Here is a 25,446-nt window from a genome sequence, read left to right on the forward strand (position 1 = left end):
GAACACCAAATGTAAAAGCCCCTAGTGGACAGAGACATTATCCTCAGAACAAGAAACACATGAGCATTTATTCATAAAGACATTTAATAGAAAGACTACAATGTGACAACGCTTCCATAAATAGTATTAAATGTAGCTGCCAAGGTTTTGTATGTTGGAAAAATAACATGTAAAAAGCAGTTCAGAATATACAGAGGGGCTTTGTCATGCTCCTAGCCATCCCAGACAGTGTCAAGAGGTAAATCCCGACATCACTATGTAGTAGTGAGGTGTTGTGCAAGACATGCTGACAGACAGAGGGTGGAAATTGATGAAGGACACAGACCATGTCTTCCCCTGGCAGCTGAGAAGAATTCAGACATCTTGAATCCCCCCCCACCTTGAACCACAAGCAAGAGCTCCAACCTCATCTGGAGCCTATATTATCCACCAGGATCCAAAATGAGCCAGTTAACATTTGAAGAGGGCATCTGACTGAACAGTCAATACAGTCATGTAATACACTATCCTCTACTCAATGTAAAAACAAGCCTCATTTGCAATTGAAGCAGATATTCCTACATTCTTCTGTCCTCACATTGGCCAGATCTTAATTGAGGTTTGTGGAATGACTGATCTCTTATCATTCTAAAATACATTACAAAAAACAGAAAAAAAAGGAAAAAAAAACACTTATGAAATGGTTAAGATAAATAGGATTATGTCTGGAAAAGGCAGTTGATCGTCATTTAAGCCCTCTCTCCCCTTATCCTCCGGGCCAGCTGGATGTCTTTGGGCATGATGGTGACACGCTTGGCGTGGATGGCACACAGGTTGGTGTCCTCGAACAGACCCACCAGGTATGCTTCGCTGGCCTCCTGTTGGAGAGAAGTGGGAAATAACATTTTTTTTTTACAGTTTGCCCTGTACATTAGCCCTCATACTATTAGTGTGATAGCAGCAGTCAGCGTGGATCTTACCTGAAGAGCTCCAATGGCAGCACTCTGGAAACGCAGGTCAGTCTTGAAGTCTTGGGCGATTTCTCTCACCAGGCGCTGGAAGGGCAGCTTGCGGATCAGCAGCTCAGTTGACTTCTGGTAACGACGGATCTCACGCAGAGCCACAGTTCCTGGCCTGGGGAATAAAAACAGTATAATGTTAAATCAGTTCATTAGATATTAATCCTAAAATGTGTGAAACTATAACTGTTACTGACACACCTGCAAGTTAAATCTAGACAAAGTAAACAAAAGAATGTTGGAAAACCGGTTGAACTGCTCCCAGTACCTGTAACGATGGGGTTTCTTTACTCCCCCGGTGGATGGCGCGCTTTTCCTGGCTGCCTTTGTAGCGAGCTGCTTCCTTGGCGCCTTTCCTCCGGTGGACTTGCGGGCGGTTTGCTTGGTACGAGCCATTTCACTAGAACATTTAAATAACGGAGATTATGGTCAGTCTGGGATTTGAAGAGGGCAATACCGATTTGAAATAGCTTTTCAAAACGAGGCACAATCTACGGCTATATGCTGCAAGTTCAGTTGCCTCAAACCAACAGTTCAAATGTTGCCGCCGAAAACGCTTAAATTGGTCCCGTCAACTTTGCTAGGTAGTGACGATTGTTGCAAAGCTTGCAACAATTGAGCAACATTGTAACAATGGCTAATTTGAATACTCCCCCTCCCCCGCCCCTAGGTACCCCTCGGAGAGGAGTCTCGTCCGTCCCAGCAGCGCGCTTGCTTATGAACAAACCTCCCCGCCTTAACTTGTTGCCTTCCAACATTTCGTATTTTTGCACTGCAGTGCGAACCTTTGTTCGTTTGAGCGGGCAAACGCTATAGCTAGGTGTAATAAACACATGTCAAGAACGTTTTACTATCAATTTAACGAGCCATTGTGGGAATGACGCCAGCAAAACGAAAACACATACTGTAGAAAAGAGAACGTTAAAAACGTAAAGCTACAACACTGATCGACCACTAACCAACCAAGCGCATTAGCACTATGGCTAACGTTAGCTAGCAACATGCCATATAGCAACGTTAACGTTAATTAAAACTCACGCTCCTGCTTGAATCGAGTCACATTTTTAGTAACAAAATAGCTATCTAGAATGGAGAAAATGCAGTAAACCAAATTAACGTAATTTACCTACAGTACTGTAGCCAACCAAGTCTGTTTAGCCACCAGCCATCTCAGATCTCCAATTGGAATTCTATTGTTACATATTTAAGACCGTCAACCGACGACAACTTCAAATATTTGTGATTGGTAAGACGAAAACTACCAAAACCGCTAAAGTTACTTACCGATTGGTAACTGCTGGACTATTCCAAAATTGAACGTATTTAAAGTTACTCCGTTTCCTTCAGACACAAACCACGAATAACGATAACTGGGGAAGTGAGTCAAATATTATATTTCCCCATGACGTCAACTAACCGTTTATAAATCCGGTTGGTTGAGAACTAGAAACTCGTGAGACCATTGGTTTAAACTCCACCAAAAGGTCTCTCTCATTGGTTAACAAAGTCACCCTCCCATTGGTTGTTGTCTGTCCTCTATAGCCAATCAGCAGCCGAGACATTATAGGAAACTACTTTGGTGGAAAATAATGCCATTTCAATTTTTTTTTTACAAAATGGGATCCATAACATGTCTCATCATGTTCTAACAATTCTGTGCAACTTGAAGGACATCACTATAGCTCTTGATCATGTCTCTCAGTTCCATTAAATGACACATAAGAGTCATTGAACAAAGACTTCTTTAGTCGGGGGGAGTTTTGTTAAGATCCCAGAGGTTCGGTCTAAACATTAACATGCATCGCTTGCGGTATGGTTGTGGAAGCATAAGGACCTTAGGTTAAATTGATATACACCTTGATAGGTTTACGGCACTGTGAAGCCACATGCTTCACAGCCGAAAAAGTTCGGTTCGTGCATATATTATGAGGACGTTTTTGAATTTTGTGATATTTTGATGGGCTGTTCGGGCAAACCACATTTTTCTGGAGGCAAGCTGAAGTTCGGATCCTGGAGATTGGTCAACAGTAGGGATTCTTCAATAGAGCTACGCAGTGGAGGTGTCATAATACCCATAAAACCTAGCGGTCAAACAGGGAAATGGTTCCAATTGTTTTTTCACCATTCATTTTTCTCATAAGAGATTTTAGAAACAGGGCTGTGTCTTGTGTAGGTTTACCCTGGCGTGACGTTTTGATAATAATTTAATTCTCTTTCGGACAAGGGGACTTTTAATCAATATATTCGGCTCTATTTACTCTAAGATTTAAAAAATGCTCATTAGCATCAAAGTAGACATCTTTATTTAAACTGACTTGCCTAGTTAAATAAAGGTTAAATTTAAAAAAACTAGGCAAGTCAGTTAAGAACAAATTCTTATTTACTATGACGCCTACCCTGGCCAAACCTTAACCAGGACGACGCTGGGCCAATTGTGCGCCGCCCTATGGGACTCCCAATCACGGCTGGTTGTGATACAGCCTGGAATCAAACCAGGGTCTGTAGTAACTCCTCTAGCACTGATATGCTGCGCCACATCATGCAAGACTACAAAACCCTGCACAGCATCTCTAGTTAACACCTTTGCTAACAGGTACTGTGTCAAATTAAAACTTACCCAAGACAGTTCACAGAATTGTCAATTATTTATTACTACATTTAGATAACATTATATAGTTAATCCAGAGATGACCTTTCCCTCGATTTGGAAGTCGCATCCAGATCCAGAGAGAATGCAAGCACATTTGTTCGGCTAGCCGAGTTCTGCTAGGCACCAGCTGAACCTTTGGTGTTCCCACATGACCATATCTCCATGTTACAGCGCTTGTTTACGGAGAACAGGCGGCAGAGAAGAGGCGACCACCTGTGCTAATTTGCTATTTAGCATGCTCCGAACACCTGTGTGTAAGCGTGACTTGGGAAGTGTAGTTTCGTTGGATGGAGGCACTCATACCATAGTTGTATGGATCTGTTAAAAACTGATACAGTAAGTGTATATTTTTATTTATTTAAAGAAGGATTCCTTCTCACTGATGAAAGATAAGGGCATGTTTGGCTCCAGGCATAAGCAGTCACTTGTGTAGAATTGCAGGGAATTAGCTGTAAAACTGCAAAAATGTGTCTCCACCCAAAGGCAAAATGGATTAGAATTGTGGGAAATTAGCTGTTAAACAGATTTTTTTTAATTAATCTCTACCCCATGGCAACATAAGTAGAATTGCATTGATTTTTTTTATAAAATTGCTAAAATGTTACTTCGCCCAATGGAAAAATATGTAGAATTGCAGGAATCACATCTTGCTTAGGTCCCCAAAAAGGCTAGATCCGGCCCTGGATAAGGGCCATACGTTTCAAAGGCGGTATCACAAGCGATGATTATTGACGTTTCTAGACGCTGAAACACAGCGTCGGGATTGTAGTTCACATGAGGCAGACCTGGGCGAAGCTAATGGCTGAGAACTGTAGGTAGAAGGCAGAATGCCCCCTAGAGTTTTCGACAGATAGCTATAACTCTTATCACCATATTGCTCGTGAATGATCAGGAAAATATTAAATATCACACAATTGTACATATTTCCATATTACAAAAAAGATTGCAGTTTTGAAACTGCAGGAAAAGTGTAGTAACTGCAGTCGACTGTGGTATCTTGGAAGTAGTAATTGCAAAATTCTGTTTTGAAAGTTAAATAAAAAGTTGAGCATGTTTTGTAACTAATAGTTCATGAATGACCACACACGTGGGAAACCGTGTAATATTGTTATTTATTATTTGGTTTGCACATAACACATTTCATGTGTGACTCAAACGTCAAGTACAACTTTATGTATGCGCTATCTAATAAAGATAATTGTTTTATGTTAAAATTATATTTCTGTCTTTCACTGACTGCAGTTTAAAGGCAAATGGGACAGACAATGTTGAACTACATGCCCCACAGTTCTTAGCAAACCGTTCGAACTGACGCTTCCACTTCCTCGTACCAGGCGCAAGCGCGCAAAGGTAAAGAATGCGGACTTCGTCGCACACTGGAAACAGAACGCTGGTACAAAAGCTTCAAAGAGGAAAACATGTCGAAAACACACACAAAGCCCCCGTCCTCGTCGGGGGCTACGACCTCCGGTGGACCTTCTTCCTCCTCATCCTCCTCGCCCGCAGGTGGCACGACGTCTCCCGCCAACGTCCTGCACGTACAGCCTGAGAAACCTCAACACTACACGTACGTAGACCACACAACCTCACGTGTATAAACACACCCAAACACCACTGACGTTAGGATAATTAGTTAAATTGCTCCTGTCGGGTTTGAATTTAAGTATTTTTTACCAGCTATCTCTGGTCTGCATTAGTGTGTACCAATTCTAGTTAGGCAATATAAGTGAGAGGCCTACTGTTGACTGAGTTGGCGTGGTTTGGATCTGTACAGTAGCCCTGGACTGTTTTGGGACATTTTATGTCAGGATATGATAATATGCCGTCAAATTACAGTATAAGACACTTTAATTGGTGTAATGGTCCATAAGTGGTTCATAAGTTGTCTGTGTTTTTGAGAGTGAGTCTGAGGGGGCCATGTTTACATCTGCAACATAGGTGAAAAGTTGTGATAACTAATACGTGCAGCTTGCTATTGTTATTTTTTTGGTATTAAATATACGACATGCACTAATGTACTACTCCTATATCTCTACCAATTTCCTCTCTTTCCCGCTCTATGCAGGTATCTGAAGGAGTTCAGGACAGAACAGTGTCCTCTGTTTGTGCAGCACAAGTGTACCCAGCACCGGCCCTTTGCATGCTTCCACTGGCACTTTCTGAACCAGCGGCGCCGCAGGCCCATCCGCAGGCGGGACGGAACCTTCAACTACAGTCCAGACGTCTACTGCACCAAATACGACGAGGGCACAGGCACCTGCTCTGACGGGGATGAGTAAGTGTGTGTGAGAGAGGAAGAGAAAGATTTTTTATTTGATCTATTGGTACAAAAGACAGAGACTTGTTTTCTTCACTATTTTATGGTGCACTAAAACCAATGTTTTTGGGGGGGGTCTCAAATCTGCCCTATTAGGTAAATTCTTGAGTTCCCCACATTAAAGGCATGGACAGACTGGTAGGATTTGCCCGGCTGAGAGTACTTTGCACCTCTGATCAGAGTGCCGGCAGTAATTTTCAAACCGATTTTACATGTAGTAACGGTCGAAAATTATGACCGTCAATGGCCAACAGCGGGTGGTCCCTATAACACACCGCGCCGACACCAAGTGAACAAACGGCCCCGTACTGTGCAGACTGACAATCGGTGTGATGAGTTTCATCCTAAAGATACACAGAACATGCTCTACATTGCATAATAAAGCACCTAAGAATCTGAGATTGAGATTTGTTTTCAGATTGAGGGTACTGTTTATCAATGAGGTGTACCCATTCAGTTGAATAGCTGAGGTGATCGTTGTTGACTGCTGTGATTTGCAGCTGAAAACAGCACCCCCTCCCCCCCTCTGGGCCATGCCTCAGGCAGATCAGGAGAAGTGCTGACACATTATCACTTTCACACACTCAGCCTATTAACACACACAAGGGGAATGCTAATGAGGAAGACTGTAGCTCTGAGACAATATCACATGACCCAGCAAGATGTTTAGTTTGTTTTCCCAATTTGTGATTTCCAGATGTCCGTACCTGCATCGTACGGCGGGCGACACAGAGCGGCGGTACCACCTGAGGTACTATAAGACGGGCTCCTGTATCCACGAGACGGATGGGAAGGGCCACTGCAGTAAGAACGGCTCCCACTGCGCCTTTGCACATGGATCACATGACCTACGATGTCCCGTCTACGACGTCAGGTACAGGAGTATACAGTGCAGCGGAGACATATCTTCTGTTCGTCTTCAAATTAAGATTTAGTTTAATGACCCAAAGCCAGAGATTTCTGTTTCATTGTTCCACTTTCTAACGGGTCTCGTTGCCATGTGCACCCCTCTTCCCCTCTCCAGGGAGGTGCAGGTGATGGAGTCTCAAGGGGGGTCGGGGGCTGCTGAGGGAGGAGGGGGGGAGGGCCAGTCGGGGCTAGCGGCCAGTACCGCCCTCATTGAGAAGATCCTGAGTGAGGAACCGCGTTGGCAGGGTACGAATATACACATGCACATCCTTTAACTGATCAATTGATGTTCCATGTGAAGGCCATGATTCCAATGCTACTACATTTCTCTCCCTTTCTCTCTCTGTAGATAACACCTATGTGTTGTCCCACTACAAGACAGATCTGTGTAAAAAGCCTCCTCGTCTGTGTCGCCAAGGTTACGCCTGTCCCTACTACCACAATAGCAAAGACAGGCGGCGTAGTCCACACAAACACAAATACAGGTACAAAACATGCACACATCCATTTGACACACACAGGTCATATGACCTGTTTTTAAAAATATATTATTTACTTGTGTCCCAAAAACAATACTAAAGTGTGTGGGGTCTCTCTCTCTCCCTCTCCAGAGCGCTGCCGTGCCCAGCGGTGAAGCACAGTGAGGAGTGGGGAGATCCCAGTAAGTGTGAGGTGGCAGAGGGATGCCAGTACTGCCACACACGCACAGAGCAGCAGTTTCACCCTGAGGTACGTGATGCGGTCCGTCCTAACTTCAGAAACATGCTCCTTGTCTCAAATTATAACTACGTCATCCGTTTATATCATTGGCAGATTTGTGCCAAAGTTCGAGTTAGCTACATTTGCTTAACACAAATTAGAACTCTATATTAAATGACAGTGTGTTTTGTCTGATGTGCCTCTCCAGATCTATAAGTCCACGAAGTGTAATGATATGCAGCAGTGTGGCAGCTGCCCCCGGGGCCCCTTCTGTGCCTTTGCACACCTTGACAACAGTAAGTGTCTCAACACCCTAATCGTGTTGTAAAATGAAAGTTAGCAAAATCGTGTTGTAAAATGATAGTTGGCAAGTAAGTAACTGATCTACTCTTTCTCCTCCTGTCCCATAGAGCCCCCTATCAGTGAAGAACCCTCGTTTCAGACCCCCAGCTCCCCACCTCTCCTCCCAGGACCCCAAGACCCTCACCCTGCCCAGGAAGGATGCTCCAGCCCTGGGGGCCGAGGTGGTAGATCTGGGTCTCTGTCTGGAGGTCCGTTCTCCCCGTCAGGGGGGGGGTGTGTGGCAGAACAAGGCCTGTTAGGGAGGGTGCTGTCGTTGTGTGAGGACGTGTGTGGGGGTGGCGAACCCCTCTCCCCCTGGGCTGGGGAGGGGGGGTACGGTAGGGCACCGGGGTACGAGAGGGAAGACCATGCCAAACAGAAGAGTTTTACCATGGACCAGCGCAACAGAGAAATGGCGTCTCATCACAGCAAACAGGTACCTTTTTATTGTTGTCAAAATCAACCAGCTTCGAACTATAATTACACATTAGAAAGAGGAGGAAGGGAAGCGCTACTAAGGTACACAATAGTACATTTTGGTGGACAGAAGGTGCTCTTTGGTAAAAGGGGTAAATTGGTCATCAAAAAGAAAGGAGGACCAAGCCACTCTTCATATAATTCATTAAAATGCCTTTATTTGTATGGCATGTTCAATAGAATCAAAGTTTTAAAAATGTGACTGTGAGAAGTGTCAAGAATAAGAAAGCAATATATTCCATAGTACACTAAAACACAGCAAAACATGACGTTTTTGGATTTACAAACTACAGGCCACTAAATACCCTGTTTTAAAGGAAGATATGGATTTCTCACCCTTCCTGTAGGGTCGTGATGGGTCCATTTGCTGTCATCTAGTGGACATTTTTGCTCAATTGCCCTCAGCTATGTTTAGACTGTTGTTCATGTTTTGCTGTGTTCTAGTGCACTATGGAATATATTGCTTTCTTATTCTTGACACTTCTCCCAGTCATATTTAAGGTTAGAACTACCTTTTAGTGTTCTGATGCTTCTAGCTTGGAGTTGTATTTTTATGATAACAGCTACAGTATTTCACTTTTTAATGTGTATAGTATTGCTTACTAGGTGTGTCCAATCAATTTTGTAACCATTCCCTCTTCTAATTAGGGCTAATTGGAAAAGCTGTTCAAAAGAGGACATTGTATTATTTCTTTGTACTCCCTGACGAAGGCCATGTAGCCGAAACGTCGGATTTTTAAAAAGTTGTTTCTATTGAACATGCCATACTAATAAAGGCATTTTAATGAATTATATGAAGAGTGCCTTGGTCCTCCTTTCTTTTTGATAATTACACATTATTGGCTTGGGTGTCTGTTGCTGCTTCAGCCAGCTTGTCATTCATTGTCTTGATGTCTCTGTAAGGCAGCAATATCACATTGTTGAAAGCAGAAACTATTAGGCGACATTGCTTATTGTACTATAACTACACCAGTCTGTATAGAAGATACCATCACCACCCTTCTCGCTCTCTCTAGGACCTGCTGGTGTTCCTCCCAGTGGGTAGTCCTCTGAGTCTGTCATCGAGTGTTCCTTCCAGCCTGGCAGCCACCCCTCCCAGCCCTGCCCCTCCAGGACCCCTGCACCAGGGCCACCACCTCCACCATGGAGCCCCAGCACCAGGCCTCTTCTCGGGCATGAATGCCAACGCACTGCCCTTCTACCCCACCAGCGACACCGTAGAGTCTGTAGTGGGTGAGTCAGTCACACAGGCACAGTAGACTTTTGAAACTCTTATTACTCTTAGTCAGAGGAGCTAGCCATTTGTAAAATTAGCTGACTATTGTAGTTCACTTCCTAACATTCCATTCAATTTAAAAACAAAATTATCCCTGAGGGGCAATTACATGGGATATCGCTGAATAATATTGCCACTTGATTGCTGCTGTACAGATCTGACAGACTGATGTTTTGATTAATAATGTGTTGTATAGAGTCAGCTCTGGATGACCTGGACCTGAACGACTTTGGCATGTCTGCCCTGCAGAGAAGTCTGGACAGCAGCTCAGCTCTTCCCAGAGCCATGCTGGGTAAGTATGGAGCCTAGACACACGCACACGCCTGAGTGGAATTTCATGATTGATTGATTTAAATTATTGGTTGATGTTGCAGGAGGAAATCAGCTCCAGAGCTCTGCTCCTGTCAACATTCCAGGAACCCTCTGCAGCTCTGCCCCTTTCAGCTCCCCCTCGCCCTCTCCACCAATCAGAACCCACCAATCGCCATTCTTCTCCTCCCATCTATCGCAGCCCAGCAAATCAGAAAGCAGCTTCTTGGGGCCATCGCATAGCTCTTTAGGTTTGTGGATATCTTTTTAGATCATGTATTTTTCTGCCCAAATCCTACAAAATTCGAGGGTTTTAAAATGTGTATAATTCTTTAATTCTCCCATACATTCCAAAGACACCTCAGCTAAATATCTAAATGTCTCATGTGTTCCATGTCTCCTGTATTGCAGGTCTGAATGGTATGAGCAGTAGTATCTGGGAGCACCCATCAGGCCAGGGTTCTCCCGGTACGCCCCCGGCCCTGCTACCCACCATGGGCCAGAGCATGGAGACAGCCCGGGTCCGACAGGAACTAGACGAGGCTAACAGACTACTGAAACACTGGGACCACACCTGGAGACATACAGCACAGGTACGAGAAGTGGGAGTGGGTTTGTGTGTGTGTGCATGTTAGTGTACACCAATAAACCAACAGATGGGTCAGACTAAAACATTTTCCCTCTCTTCCTTCCCCCTTTCTCCCTCTGTTGCTCTCTCCCTCTTTTTTCTCATCACCCTCCCCCTCACTCTACATCCCGCTCTCACTCCAGTCGTGGGCGGTGTTGAAGTCGGATTCAGAGGAGTCTCGTGGCTCGGCCGGTCGGTCAGCTCTAGAAGCGGAGCGGGCGAGGCAGGCTGAGGAGACGGCAAAGAGACAGACCTCCCTCCTCCAGGAGGCGCTGGAGAGCATGAGGACAGGAGAGAACCCTCACTTGGGCCTCCACCAGCTCCAGCTGCTCCACAGACTGCCTCTAGAGTCTGTCCTCAGTTTGCAGGCCCAGCTCTGTACATGTCTACACACTGTGGAACAGGTAAAGGAGACACACCGATATTTGCAGTATACACATGCAAACTCACATACACACAGAGCTTTGCTTGTTGGTGTGAAACATTCCGCAACTAACCAGCAGACTATTCACTTTTTCCTCCCCTCTCCCTCTCTTTCATCCCCCTATCCAGGTGGTGTATAGAAAGCAGTGTCAATGTTGTGTGACGTGTGGAGAGCAGGGATCGGTCTCTCTGCCCTGTGGACATGGTCTACTGTGTGACAGCTGCACCAGCTCTACAGAGTGCCCCCTTTGCCCAGAACAGAACCTAGATCAGTTATCCTGACCTAACTCAACTATCTATAGCCCAGATATAGATATGGTATCCTCACTCAAAGACCAGCCCAAAGACCAGCCTCCGGTCCATATTGTCACTGATTCAAGATCAGATTTGTTTTTTTTTTACATGCACTACCTGTCCATAAGAAATGATTCAGGATCAGCTCTCTAATCACAGACCTGGCTTTAACCATTACAAGCTGAACCACAAATCTGACTCAGTTGTTAAAGGCATGCATGATCCAGACAGCCATCTCATGATGCAGCCTAAGTGGGCCACCATTTGAAGGAGTACAAGTTTTTAGTTTTTACCGTTAGTTATTATTGTTTTGCTAATGAGACTTATAGTCCGAGGAAGAATAGGGCTGCATCTCAATAGTATAAAAAGGCTTCCTCTCCTTGTCTCCTTCACACTGATCTGAAACTACAGGAAGGACATATGGTGGAAGCCTACAAAGAAATTGCAGATGAAGGAAGGAAAGCCATGTTAAACTATTTGGACGCAGCAGTCTGTGTTGCTTACAGATAGTTTCTGTGCGTGACTGACTCAGGTTTGCAGTCTGTAATATTATTATTCTTCGTTAACCGGAAAGATGGGAGCATGTTAAAACAATCAAGAAAAATGTACTATTCTAGTGTGTAGTCTGAAATGATGCCGATTTTCATTTAATAACAAGGCGCTTCACGTTAACTCAAATGCCAGCCTTTTTTTAATCAAAATCTATGTATAATGTTTCTGGGGCATAATTTACATTTGTAAGCATTTTGATATTTCACAGTATGTCAAACTCGTGTCAAATATACATAGTTCTTGTATGTCGTACTTGCTACATGCACTGACTACACCAGGTGTCAGGCTTTGGAAACAGCAGGGGTGTGTTGATAACCAGTGAAAAGACACGATCACTACTATACATAGACCTGGCACAAAGTTCACACCTTGTCCTACTGCATCCACCAACAGTGTTTCATTTTGTGTGTTTTGGTATAGAAAAATAAAACAAATTTATATTTTTGGATGAAGTTGTGTTATTATTGTTTCCCGTCCTGGGACTGTTTCTCTCTCTGTCTGCGTTTCTTCACAAACAGCTGAGCCTCCCTCTCTCCTTTCCTCGACTCCAACAGCTTCAGGATACTGTCATCTGGAGAGAACACACACACTTCAGTATCATGCACCTTTGTGTTTAATTTTCACATAATTTAATTCCAAATCATACCGTTTGGTTTGGGGTGCATGAGTGGCAGGCGTATCTGGGCCGGGGAGGGGTCTGGCTTGTGCCCCTGTCTGTCCCCTGATCCCCCTTCGACCCCCGGCACTGCCTTCAGAGCCAGGAAGGCCTCCCCCTCGAAGTCGTCTGTTGTCAGGGTGTCATAGTCCAACACTGTCACCACCAGACACGCTCCCGCAGCCTGGCACTGCTCCACTGACACCAGACTGACCGGGAGTACATAAAGAAGAGGGGAATGAGAGTGGAATATGGGAGAGATAATTACTTGTATAGTTCCTAAGGGCAGGGATGAGTAGGAGGCAAGGTTAAAGTTGGAAAGATCTGAGAGACTTGGATTATCCGCTGCCACCAATGTAGCGACGGAAGGGCCGCAGTTGGAGCTAGTGCTTACAACTCAAAGGCCTCGTCGAACAGGGGGTTGAGGTCACAGTTCTTGATCTGGGTGGTGCGAGGCTCCACCTCAGAAAACACATGACCAGGCTCCAGACGCAACTGGACAAACGGATCACTGGAACCTGGAGAGAGACAGGAGACATCTGATCTGTAAGAAGACCTGTCTAGTAGACCTGTCTAGAAGGAGACAAGGAGAGGAAACCAATTACCGTTGGAGTCCATGGGTAGGAGGTTAGCTGCATTCAACACTTCCACTCTGAGTCTATGGTCAGACCTCCTGTAGGATGCCAGTAGTGTGACCGCGCCGTACTTCTCTCCACTGTAAACCTTCTGTTACACAAACACAGATTCAATGTATTCTCAATGTATTCTATAGCAATGCTTTTTACTGTTATACAACACAAATAAAATAGGCTCTTACCTGCTCCCATACTTTTCTATCCAGGAATTTCTCTATGAGCTGCTTGCAGTTGAGAGAGTTGTGTGTCAGATGAGCTTTCAGAATCTCAATGAATGAGTAGAGAGAGGAAAGAGAGTTATTGTATAGTGTTTATAACCCAAGACCCCCCCCATTTCATGTTTCTACATGTCCTTATAGAACCATATATGTTTCTAACAATATAATGTGAAATGTAACCAACATGAACTCACCTTGTAGCTGTCAATGTGAAGAGTATCCAGTGGCAGTCCATTCCCCTCAGCATGAAAACACTGCTCCAGACACTGCAACACACAGTCAGAAATGTTCTGAAGTGTGTATTTAATAATAATGTATTAATCTGGAGTGTGTACTCAGTACTATACTAACCTGGAGTGTGTACTCAGTACTTAACTAACCTGGAGTGTGTAGCCAGTACCATTCTAACCTGGAGTGTGTGCTCAGTACTTAACTAACCTGGAGTGTGTACTCAGTACTTAACTAACCTGGAGTGTGTACCCAGTACCATTCTAACCTGGAGTGTGTACTCAGTACTTAACTAACCTGGAGTGTGTACCCAGTACCATTCTAACCTGGAGTGTGTACCCAGTACTTAACTAACCTGGAGTGTGTACTCAGTACTTAACTAACCTGGAGTGTGTACCCAGTACCATTCTAACCTGGAGTGTGTACTCAGTACTTAACTAACCTGGAGTGTGTACCCAGTACCATTCTAACCTGGAGTGTGTACTCAGTACTTAACTAACCTGGAGTGTGTACTCAGTACTTAACTATCCTGGAGTGTGTACTCAGTACTTAACTAACCTGGAGTGTGTACCCAGTACCATTCTAACCTGGAGTGTGTACTCAGTACTTAACTAACCTGGAGTGTGTACCCAGTACCATTCTAACCTGGAGTGTGTACTCAGTACTTAACTAACCTGGAGTGTGTACCCAGTACTTAACTAACCTGGAGTGTGTACCCAGTACCATTCTAACCTGGAGTGTGTACTCAGTACCATTCTAACCTGGAGTGTGAATTGCAGTCGTTGACAGAACACCATGAGTCCATCCTCCTGCTTCTGCTGTGTAGCTACCTGGTATAAGGTCCTTATGGAGTTAGTCCACAACGGAGTCAACAGACTGGGGAAGGAAGGAAGAGTGGAGATGAGGAGAATATTTGAAAGGCTTGTCAACTACTATAAGATATTCATACAGGTATGCTGGAACAAAGAGGGTGATACAGCTACAGCTATGTGTGTACGTGTGTGTACCTGTACCTGTTGAAGTTCTCTTGGACTAGGTTCTCATTCATGTACTGCAGTTCTCTCTCCAGATATTTTATCAGGGGAACCACAGCCTACGATAGGGGACACATGGAACAGTTCATGTCAGTTACAGTAATATGCTTTTCATAAGTCAAGGAAATGTTTGTCTATAAATTCAGTATTGCTGAATCGGAAATGGCTGACGGCAGTTTCTTACTTCTTCAGTGGACTTGGAGGGCATTCTGCATCGAGTAGACATGCTGCGGACGTACATCGCAATGTCTGAATTCAGCTGGAGAGAGCGAGAGAGAGATACTTCAATAACTATAAACTCTATTAATGAAGGTGACTATAGGCCAATTTCTGAAGCGTTTGGGTCTTAAAGGGCGGCTGAACTTCCTGGTTTGGCCTTGTTTAAGATTTGGTTCATGAAGAAATGCTAGAGGCCAAGACTGAATTCAAAATGTGAGTTGAGGTGTGTTCAGTTCGCTTGAACGTTTGCTACGTTGCGGAACGGTTTGTACTGAACGACACATTTCCCCAAAACTTTCTTGTAAGTTCTTGAACAGACTTTGAGGTACGTTTGCTCCCGTTTGGTGGGTGTGGCGTGGTGTGGCTTGAAGCATTGAGTGATGTATTTAAAGGGAAGTGGCCATGCTGACAGCGTTCCCAAACCCTCCCCGTTTTTTAACTGGTCATTCAGTACAGCACCGTTTCCATCCAATTGAACGTTACAGAACGTAAAAACGTACTGAACGTAGCCCTGGTCTAGGTCTCTTTTGACTCCTCCATTGAACCCCACCCCTCTCTCCTACACCCCTACCTTCCGTCCAACGGTCTCTAAGGCAGAGCGTATCTCTTTGTTGAGGACCCCCTGTGCATGCTGCAGCTGTGAGGGGAGCACGTTGTGGAACTGAGGGTCCCCTATCACGTGAAGGGTACGTTCTCGAAGCCCTGCCCAGTTGAGTTGCTGGGGCAGGCGGATCAGCACTGACCTCAGGTGTTCCAAGTCATTCACTACTACACACAGCTGGGGGGGGGGGGGGGTGGAAGAGGGAGAGACACAGAGAGATGGCGATGAACATAATTCACTTAAATGTAGTTGAGAGAAGAGGAGATAGACACACAAAAATTGTGATTGAGATGGACACAAGTAGAAAGAGAGGAGGAAAATAAATGAAAGTGAAAGCGGATAGAGGGAGGAGTGTTCTTCCCCTCACCATGTTGACAGCACTGCCGGGGTCTGAGTTCTCAGACAGCTCCCTGACCCGCTCCTTCAGGATACGACAGTAGTTCATCACAATCTTACACACGTCCTGAACGTACACCGCGCACACACACAAAAAATGAGCAAAAACGTGTTTGCCAACAATAGTAAATGTGTGTATGATAATGTATGATAGAGCATGTCCTTGTCTGGTTATGATGAGATACTATGTGTACTTGCATGACAATATATGTTTATGATGCAGTACCTCAGTGAGTTTGACCATGAGCATGAAGGCCTCCTCAGGGTCTGGCCAGGAGAGCTGCTCCCACAGCTGACAGATGGGCTGGACACAGGTCACCAGGTCTACTGCTGACGAGCTGTGTTTTATGGGCACCGGGCCCGACTGCAGCGGCTGGAGCTTGGGAAAGACAGGAGAGAGAGAGAGGGAGTGACTATCTTACCTGGCTTTAAAAGACACACCCCTGACATTTTTTTACTTTTCCTGTTGAAAAACAATATCCCACGTATAAATACAGTCATGTAGACAAAAAGATTTTTTGAGGAAAATAGTGCTTTTTTTAGTTGCAAACTTCAAGATGTAGGCCATTTAGGGAGTTGGTCTGATGGTGCCCTCTGATGTCATCGGCCTCCCCCCTTGCTTGGAGGGAAAAGTAGAGGAGCAATAGAAAACAAAGTAGGGAAGTCCAATCCCCTCACTTGTGCCAAATCACGAGGATACCTTGACCACCTATCGAGATGTGCCTTTTGTTGAGTATATCAGGTGATAAATGAGGTGAAAAGGAGACTGGAGTGCAACTTTAAGGTGTACAGTGAATATTTTAGCTGGTATCTATTCTACTTAATTATATTATTCTATTCAATTATTGTAAAAACTGGTAGACTGAAAGGACTGTATAGGTTGTGTTGCTGATGTTGGTATGGGCTACCGTGGAATTGTGTCGGTAAGAACACACAGAGAGATGGAGAACAGTTCAAAAAGCTATAGCCTATATTAATCATAGAATGTAATAGCAGGGATGATAGGATGGTACAGATGATTTATTTTCAATAAATATATCAACAGGTAAAAGTTATAACCTACTGAACTACTACAAACACCGAAAGGTATCAACTGGAGGTTTGTCAGGCTGCCACTAATTGCCTGCAGGTGTGTGTATTTAACCTGGCGAAGGGCTGAAGTCTCCCTCTGCTGGAGGGAGAATGGGCGGGATAATGGTAGTTTTGATTGAGGAGTGGGTGGAATTCCATTCTATTCTAGGTGTTGTGTTATAACAGTATGTTACCTGGTCCACCTGTACAGCTCTCTCCACCCTGTCCTGAGTGGTGCTGAAGGCCTTGTTCAACCAATAGGGAAGCGCCTCACGGAAGCCCTCATGGAAGTTAGTCAGCTCCAACAGTTTACCCCTGAAACAACACAACAGCCTTAGCTCTATCATATAGTGTAGTAGTGTGAAGTACTGAATACGTGTAAGGGAGTAGTGTGTAAGTAGTATGTACTACTGAGTATGTAGCATAAGGGAGTAATCTCTGACCTTTTCTGTAGGAAGGCCTTGTCTTTGTGGATGACTTGTAGACTTAGGTAGAGAGGGAACAGGCTATTGGCTAGACTCTGCTCCATCTCACCCTCCAACAGGCTGAGAGTGTCTCTCACCTCCCCTGCCAGCTACAGGAGAGAGAGGGGAAAAGGTGTGAGTTATACAGAGGAGAGAGCGAGGTAGAGAGTAAAAAACGCTGGACTCCACTTACCAGGAAGTCCAGCTTTTGGTAGACTACAGTGAACACATCCACCTGCACAGCACTACAGAGAGAGAGAGAGAGAGAGAGAGAGAGAGAGAGAGAGAGAGAGAGAGAGAGAGAGAGAGAGAGAGATGGAGAGAGAGAGAGAGAGAAACAACCCCATTTAAGTCCATTCATATGATAAACAACCAGACCTTCTGCGTATTGAAGACAGATAATGACACCTCCCACTATACTTATGTTCTGTATGGTCGTCTGTCTCTTACCTGACAAACACTCTATTCCAGCAGTCCTTGTTGTGCTTGATGTCCTGCTGTACTTCACCTATCAGCCTAGAGAGAGCACTCACGGTCTCTGTCGGGTCCTGGGATGAGGGAAATGGGGGGTGGGGGGGTGGAAAGAGATATAAAGTTACAGAATGTGTATAAAGGGAAAGTGTGTAAAGAAGTGCATGATGTGCTTTGAAATTGATAGCCTACCTTGTTCATGGGCTGGTGTAGCCCTTTCTTTATGGTGAACCACTCCTGTGTACCAGACTGAGGCAAACAAAGACATTTAGTCTTACAGAGTAATAGCTCTGTGGATCTTTCACAGTATTAACTGTAGACTTCATAGTAGTCTTTCTATATGTACTTACATGCACAGCCTCGTTGACCTCGTCATGTAGGTCAAACTGAGCTGCGTTCAGCTTTTGAAATGCCTGCGTCTTACAGACCTGAGACAGGATCCTACAACAAAACAACACACAGGTTGTTCATTAGCTCTGTTTTAATAAACACACACACACACACACACACACACACACACACACACACACACACACACACACACACACACACACACACACACACACACACACACACACACACACACACACACACACACACACACACACACACACACACACACACACACACACACACACACACACACATTTGACAGTAAACAAAATGACAACAGACTTTCAGCACGCTTGTAGGGAAGGACATTCAACAAGCACAGCACTTACACAAATAACTGATGATTGGCTGAGAGAAATTGATGATAAAAAATATTGTGGGGGCTGTTTTGTTAGACTTCAGGGCGTCTTTTGACATTATCGATCATGGTCTGCTGTCGGAAAAACGTAAGTGTTATGGCTTTACACCTGATAGGTCAAATTGGGGCCTTGGCAGCAGCTAATGGGGATCCATAATTAATACAAATACAAACACACACACACACACACACACACACACACACACACACACACACACACACACACACACACACACACACACACACACACACACACACACACACACACACACACACACACACACACACACACACACACACACACAGGGTACCTGAGCAGTCTGTGTAAGCGAGGGGTAGCGTCCTGCGTTGGGGGAAAGATGTCTCTGTATTTGGCCACGAGACACAGTCCATAATGCAGGAAACCACGGAGAGAGTCCCCTAGCTCCTGTTTCTGTACACATATGTTTGTGTTTATTTCTTTAGTAAATGATATACTGTACACAGTATAGAATATGCAACAAAAGCAAAGTAAAGCCTGTCTTACCTGTTGGTAGGGTAGATCCTGCTGGTGCCAGTGGTACTCTATACTGGTCAGCTGCTGGAGCAGCACTGAGGAATCCACCTCTAAACTTTGGTATAGTTTACTGTAGGCCATCCACTTCCTATAAAACATATAGTGTCAATTTGAACATGTAAACGAGTGTAGATGTGTGTATGTGTTTTGAGTGTGTGGTAGCCTACTTACGCAAGGTCCTGCAGGAAAGGCGAGAGGTTACACTGAGTGGCGTAGAGTTCCAACAGGGTCTGTCCCTCCCCACACAACTCCCCCTTCCATGGAACACTACCCTGAGGCAGGTGTATTACCTTCACAGATGAACCACTAGATGTACAGGTATATGACTGTCAAATGTTGGAACTGAACATTTATTACCTGCTGCTTAGCAATGTAAGACTGGACAAACTGCAGTAGGATCCCACAGTAGTTGACGTAAGCACTACGACCAGCACTCAAAGTCCCGTCTCTCTGTCACAGACAAACAAACACTATAATCGGTCTGTTTCTTTTTTCACATACAATAAAATACAATTGTACAGCAGACACATCACCAACTACAAGTGATAACCTGAGCTTACTATAGATCAACAACTATTAATAACTGTTAATTAAACATTGTTTAATTTTTTTTTAAATATCTCACAGTTACTGTAAGAGAAAGACCACCCTGCTCCTTTGGTGTTTCTCTCATCCGTCTGACTGGATGTGTAGATTGACAATTTTGGTTTTGTGTGTTCATTACGTTGACCAATTCTGCTTAATTAAACATAAGTTGTCACTATAGAGTTGTAGAGGGACTCGAGCTCCATACCTCTTTATGGATGAATTTGAGCTGCAGATGACACTGGCCCCGATCTGGATAAGTCTCTGTCCTCGGTTCCAGAACATACCAGTTATCCTCTGTACAATGCAGGTCCTTCACACACACACACACACACACACGCACGCACGCACCCACACACACGCACGCACACACCCACACACCCACACACCCACACACCCACACACCCACACACACACACACACACACACACACACACACACACACACACACACACACACACACACACACACACACACACACACACACACACACACATTAGGAGTGTTGCTTGGTGAGCATCAGGGTGGGTGAGCATGTGTGTTTTGGAACTGCTTTACCTTCAGTCTCAGCACAATGCTTCCCAAGTAATCATCCTGGCCTTTCTCCTTCTTAGCATCTTTGATCATCCTGAATGGGGTCAGAAACGATCAACATTGGGATAATGTGTGTGTGTGTGCGCGCGAGTGCGTGTGTGTGTGCAAGCTCTACCTCCTCAGTCCATGGAAATTGGTTCGGATCTCCTCTAGCTTCTGTGCCAGAGACAACTCCTCATCCTTGTCCCTATGAGAGAGAGATTGATCCGAATGAATATGAAGTAACAGGTTGAGTTTCTTTTACTTCAACTTAACAGAACAGTGGTTTACTGGAAACTCACCACATCTCGATGTGGAAGCTGGCCACTGTAGTGTCTTCAAACTCCCTACCAGCCCAGGGGAAGAAATATGTTTACAATCTCCATGAGAGACACCACATGGAGTAGCTTCAGTGTTTACTTTGTCAGGATGTTCAGGGGACCAGGCTATTTCAAGGCACCCTTTGTAAAGTAAACTCATAGATTTGTCATATTTATAGGTTCTAGGTGCTATGTAAATGTTCCTTCACGCACAGTACGAAGGTCTGGTTCCAGATGGGGTTGAGGGTCTGTTTCTTTGTGTCTGTCGTGTAAACCTTCTCGTCTGAGGCGGCGTCCTTCACCACGGCTTTACGGGGTTTAGGTCTGGACCGCCGTGTCCTGCTCTCCTTCTCATCCTCCAGGATGGTCAGTAAGCAGTATGGGTCACTGAAACCTGGGGACAACATAACACAACCCACTGGAGGTCAACTATAGTTGGATTCGCAGGCCACAATAGTAGAACTTCTGCTAGATCTGTAGTTCCTAAACGGACCAACCTAAATAGAGAAATCTCTTGCCAACTCCAGATAATCTAAATAGTTCACCCTAACCCTAAATGAAATGAATTGTGTTCACAGATCTGAGGTGAGGAAGACGTACCACTGACGTCTTTTCCCAGGATGCCCGTGGCTTCCTTCACAGTGGCCATCAGACAGTAGACTGGAGGCTGTGGACAAGACTCAGACTCAGGAACTGAGAAAAATAATAGGTGGACTCTTTCATGCGACAAAATCCCCCTTAGATACTGTATAGGTAAATACTGCTGGGTCAAATGGCTTCTCATAGACCTTTGAAAGTCCTCTGCTAACTCACCTCTGTGTTCTGGACCCTCTCTGTCAGACTCTGGTGTTCATCCACTGCCATAGAGAAAGCCTAAAGGGGGAGGGGTAGTTTGATAGCAACAAGGTATTAGTATTGGGACAATGAAATAATCAGAGCACAGCATTTGGTCTGTGAGAGGTTGAGGACAGAGAGAGTGTGGTTAGATGTCATGTAAATGAGAGGGTTAGTATATTACAGGGTTAGTTGAGTTTGTTCGGTTAGATTATCACCTCTCTGATGTATTGGTGCAGCTGGTTGTCAGTGAAGACCTCTGCCGAGGCTGGCTTCCCCAGCTTGTGGGTGATAGTGTACAGCAGCTCTTTATACAGCGACTTGAGCTGGGAGGGAGAGGATGTGGGAGAAAGAGAGAGAAGATGGACAAACATGAACCTTCAATAGGGACTCTAAAATGACTACTAATGCAACCTGCTGTAGAAAAAAATCCAATGAAAATGAGCACAATTCTTATGAGTTATAACGATGATACCTCTTGCTCATTATGTATTCTCTCCTTCTCTTCTGGGTTCTCATTCTCCTTAAAGTCCTGAAAGTACATAGATCATGTTATCTACTGTGTATGCTGTATTCAAGAAATGCTGAAGTCATCAGTTCATAAAGTGATTGTGTACAAACTTACTTAATAGTTTATTTGATAATGACAAATACAATCAAGACACAACATCATTGATTATGATATTCTTTGCAGCACAAGGCTTTAGCTCATACTGCTTAACCACCCTTGTCCCTATGTCGAGATAAAAAGGAGCTGGACCTACCCTTGTGTCCTTCTCTTTCCTGGTCATCCCCAGTTTACGGGCAGGGGAGCTCTGAGAGAAAGAGGGGTCACACACAATACCGTAATACAGGAAACCTTGGTTGTCGGAAGCATGTATAGCAAAATAGCATTCATATTTTGTGCATATTTAAAATAGAGGTTCTTCTCACTCTACCTGTCTCTGTCTGTTCCAAGTTGAGCCACGAGTCTGTATGGAGGCAAATGTGGAAGGGAAGCAACACAGTTTAGCCACTGGTGGTCAAGAAACCCCTGGCCCTATACTTATCCTAGAAATCCACGCCATAGATAGGCCAAATGTACCTGCTGGGTCATAGCAATTATGCAATAGTGGGGAGCTTGAGAAAGGTTTTAATGTGAAACAATCCCATGCATAGTCAGGGTGACACAAGTCAGATAGGCATCGATTCTGGCAGGGACTTCCTCATTGAAGGCGATAAAGAAACTACACTACTCCAGTCTCTACACAAATGTAGGATTGGATAAGAAATTATGCACATAAAACATGAACGCACACACACACACACACACACACACACACACACACACACACACACACACACACACACACACACACACACACACACACACACACACACACACACACACACACACACACACACACACACACACACACACACACACACAGGTATTACAACTATGGATGTCTTGTCTGTGGTTCTTTTATGAAAAGTGAAAAACACATCCCTCTCCATACAGTATCATCTGACCTCAAGTAGTACCGAGTAGTACCGAAGTATGATTCATGGTCACATCTTGTCTAGAAATACCAAATGGACTGCATGTAATGCTTACACAACGAGTACATTAACGATAATTCAAGTGTTATTAAAACATCAATGATTATGACACATTTCTTCTCAATACAAAAGGTATTTTGAAGTCACTCAAAACTTAACTGATGCGGAAAATAAAGTTTTTCAAACCAATTTGACCTCAGCATCCGTTGAGGCCATCCTCCCAAACTGTTATCTAAGAGTACATCAAACTCTAAACACACACACATGAGCCTGATGATTAACATAGTGCCAAAACGCAATATAAACCCGTTCTAATAAGATGGGCCAATGCCAGGACAATAAAGGTGTTTCACAGAAGACTAATGCTTTGGATTTATTTAGTTGCGTATTTCAAATATGAACACATCAAATTAACTTATTTTCTACATGACAAAGTTAAGTACTTGCCTGATCGGGAGGTTGTAGTAGGTCATCTCCTGTTCTGGAGAATCCATCCTGGCTTGTCATCATGGTTGATGTGGACGAACAACCAAATGCCCGTCTTTGGTGAGTCTGTATGACTGCGTGTTTGTGGCTGTGTGTTGTCTGCTGTGTCTAGTGGATGGGAGGCTATACGAGAGAGCAGTGCTATCGCTTAGCAACAGGAAGTCATCATTTCCTGTTGAAGGTGGTTGCTGTAACTTGCAACCGTTTCTTTATCTTTGTCCAAATGCCATTTCTCTCTTTCTCTTGCAAACTGTATACAGTAGTGTACACACACTCAAACGCATAAACACACACACACACACGCACACGCACACACACACACACACACACACACACACACACACACACACACACACACACACACACACACACACACACACGCCATCACTTTCAAGAACATAGCATGTTTCTCTCTCCCGTGCATGGTGTTCTCTTCTCGTTTGTCTCTGTTTCAACAAAACTCATCAGCCTATCACCACCAAGCTTCTGTAACCGATGTGAAATGACTAGCTAGTTAGCGGTGGTACGCGCTAATAGTGTTTCAATCGTCGATGTCACTCGCTCTGAGACCTTGAAGTAGTTGTTCCCCTTGAAGTAGTTGAAGTAGTTGTTCCCCGAGGCTTTTGTGGCGCAATGGGTAACGATGCTTAGAGGGTGGCTGTTGTCTATGTGTGCAGAGGGTCCCTGGTTCGAGCCCAGGTAGGGGTGAGGAGAGGGACGGAAGCTATACTGTTACACTTCCTCTAGAAACTACAGGGAACTACACACATTTGTGAAGGTTTTCTGCGTCAACCAATGTATGGTGTCAACAAGAGCACTTGCACCTGTAGTTTGGTGGTGAGGGTGCTGAGATATTTTTGCTGACGGTGGGTGGTGGTGCTGCAGTGCTGAATAAATGTTTTTGCCCGCGCTACAGACGACTATATCGATGCGCTAATACAGGACTACTAAAGGCTCCATTTTTTAGGGGGTGCTGCAGCGCTAGGGGTGTGCCGACATGGCCATACCCATATTTGTAATTATATCCGTAAATGTTTTAATATGCCTATGTAGATGTTAGAAAAATACTTCCCTGCATGTTTCTCACTGCAAAAAATGTGTGTGTGTCAAATCAAATCAAATGTTATTTGTCACATGCGCCGAATACAACAGGTGTAGACCTTACAGTGAAATCTTAATTACAAGCCTTTAACTAACAATGCAGTTTTAAGAAAAATACCTAAAAAAATAAGAAATAAAAGTTAACAAATAATTAAAGAGCTGCAGTAAAATAACAATAGCGAGGCTATATACAGTGGGTACCGGTACAGAGTCAATGTGCGGGGGCACTGGTTAGTCGAGGTAATTGAGGTAATATGTACATGTAGGTAGAGTTATTAAAGTGACTATGCATAGATAATAACAGAGAGTAGCAGCAGCGTAAAGGGGGGGGGGGGGGGGGGGGGGGGCAATGCAAACAGTCTGGGTAGCCATTTGATTAGATGTTCAGGAGTCTTGTGGCTTGGGGGTAGAAGCTGTTTAGATCTGTCTCTTCAACTCTTCTTGGTCTGTCTCTTCAACTTGCAGCGGGCAGCCAAGTTTGCTGTCACTCAATCAGAATCAGTGGAGGCTGATGAGGGGAGAACGGCTCATAATAATGGCTGGAATGGAGTCAATGGAATGGCCAAGTCTAGGTCCAAAAGGCACAGCTTCTACCCCCAAGCCAACAGCTTATCAAATGGCTGGACTATTTGCATTATGTATGCTGCTGCTACTCGCTGTTAATTATCTATGCATAGTCACTAAACCCCTACCTACATGTACATACTACCTCAATTACCTAGACTAACCTGTACCCCCGCACATTGACTCTGTACTGGTACCCCCTGTATATAGCCTCGTTATTTACACTTTATTGTTACTTATTTATTTTTTACTTTAGTTTATTTAGTAA

The 25,446-nt window shown here is 44.4% G+C and overlaps 3 protein-coding genes across 3 annotated transcripts; 1 reads left to right on the forward strand and 2 right to left on the reverse strand.

The window, feature by feature from the left end:
• Positions 1-66: 66 nt before the first annotated feature.
• On the reverse strand, positions 67-2,384 carry LOC129829039 (histone H3.3A). The gene is made up of 4 exons (XM_055890474.1): positions 2,283-2,384; positions 1,267-1,398; positions 960-1,113; positions 67-857 (listed from the first exon to the last, which is right to left on the reverse strand). Exons 2-4 carry the CDS (start codon positions 1,392-1,394, stop codon positions 729-731), a joined length of 411 nt encoding a protein of 136 aa, XP_055746449.1. The 5' UTR covers positions 1,395-1,398; positions 2,283-2,384; the 3' UTR covers positions 67-728.
• A 21-nt stretch (positions 2,385-2,405) lies between these two features.
• unk (unk zinc finger) lies at positions 2,406-12,322 on the forward strand. The gene is made up of 14 exons (XM_055890472.1): positions 2,406-5,215; positions 5,714-5,923; positions 6,663-6,839; positions 6,990-7,120; positions 7,224-7,359; positions 7,486-7,603; positions 7,782-7,869; positions 7,984-8,351; positions 9,409-9,625; positions 9,865-9,960; positions 10,043-10,228; positions 10,389-10,570; positions 10,749-11,009; positions 11,158-12,322. The coding sequence occupies exons 1-14, from the start codon at positions 5,067-5,069 to the stop codon at positions 11,308-11,310; spliced, it is 2,472 nt and encodes an 823-aa protein (XP_055746447.1). The 5' UTR covers positions 2,406-5,066; the 3' UTR covers positions 11,311-12,322.
• On the reverse strand, positions 11,996-24,331 carry LOC129829035 (protein unc-13 homolog D-like). Its single transcript, XM_055890471.1, has 34 exons — positions 23,475-24,331; positions 22,424-22,456; positions 22,250-22,300; positions 21,961-22,017; positions 21,704-21,811; positions 21,465-21,524; positions 21,252-21,318; positions 20,865-21,045; positions 20,634-20,678; positions 20,468-20,539; positions 20,317-20,386; positions 19,967-20,071; positions 19,531-19,623; positions 19,345-19,445; positions 19,144-19,261; positions 18,929-19,050; positions 18,217-18,307; positions 18,059-18,115; positions 17,846-17,943; positions 17,589-17,640; positions 17,375-17,505; positions 17,126-17,246; positions 16,087-16,239; positions 15,832-15,927; positions 15,435-15,641; positions 14,829-14,903; positions 14,624-14,703; positions 14,372-14,486; positions 13,577-13,648; positions 13,347-13,430; positions 13,135-13,255; positions 12,924-13,047; positions 12,521-12,738; positions 11,996-12,445 (listed from the first exon to the last, which is right to left on the reverse strand). The coding sequence occupies exons 1-34, from the start codon at positions 23,535-23,537 to the stop codon at positions 12,336-12,338; spliced, it is 3,351 nt and encodes a 1,116-aa protein (XP_055746446.1). The 5' UTR covers positions 23,538-24,331; the 3' UTR covers positions 11,996-12,335.
• Between the last annotated feature and the right edge of the window lie 1,115 nt (positions 24,332-25,446).

This window comes from Salvelinus fontinalis, chromosome 30 (assembly GCF_029448725.1).
Source record: "Salvelinus fontinalis isolate EN_2023a chromosome 30, ASM2944872v1, whole genome shotgun sequence".
NCBI lineage: Eukaryota > Metazoa > Chordata > Actinopteri > Salmoniformes > Salmonidae > Salvelinus > Salvelinus fontinalis.

Bases quoted from the DNA above. Each gene is read 5' to 3' on its own strand.
- LOC129829039 (XM_055890474.1), bottom strand. From the start codon at position 1,394: ATGGCTCGTACCAAGCAAACCGCCCGCAAGTCCACCGGAGGAAAGGCG. The intron at 1,114-1,266 runs GTACTGGGAGCA...TTTATTCCCCAG, and splicing joins AAGAAACCCCATCGTTACAG to GCCAGGAACTGTGGCTCTGC. The intron at 858-959 runs GTAAGATCCACG...TCTCTCCAACAG, and splicing joins CTGCCATTGGAGCTCTTCAG to GAGGCCAGCGAAGCATACCT.
- unk (XM_055890472.1), top strand. From the start codon at position 5,067: ATGTCGAAAACACACACAAAGCCCCCGTCCTCGTCGGGGGCTACGACC. The intron at 9,626-9,864 runs GTGAGTCAGTCA...TGTGTTGTATAG, and splicing joins CACCGTAGAGTCTGTAGTGG to AGTCAGCTCTGGATGACCTG. The intron at 11,010-11,157 runs GTAAAGGAGACA...CCCCCTATCCAG, and splicing joins GTCTACACACTGTGGAACAG to GTGGTGTATAGAAAGCAGTG.
- LOC129829035 (XM_055890471.1), bottom strand. From the start codon at position 23,537: ATGATGACAAGCCAGGATGGATTCTCCAGAACAGGAGATGACCTACTA. The intron at 22,457-23,474 runs GCAAGTACTTAA...GCCTCCATACAG, and splicing joins TACTACAACCTCCCGATCAG to ACTCGTGGCTCAACTTGGAA. The intron at 17,944-18,058 runs GTAGGCTATCAA...CCCTCATCCCAG, and splicing joins TACACCAGCCCATGAACAAG to GACCCGACAGAGACCGTGAG.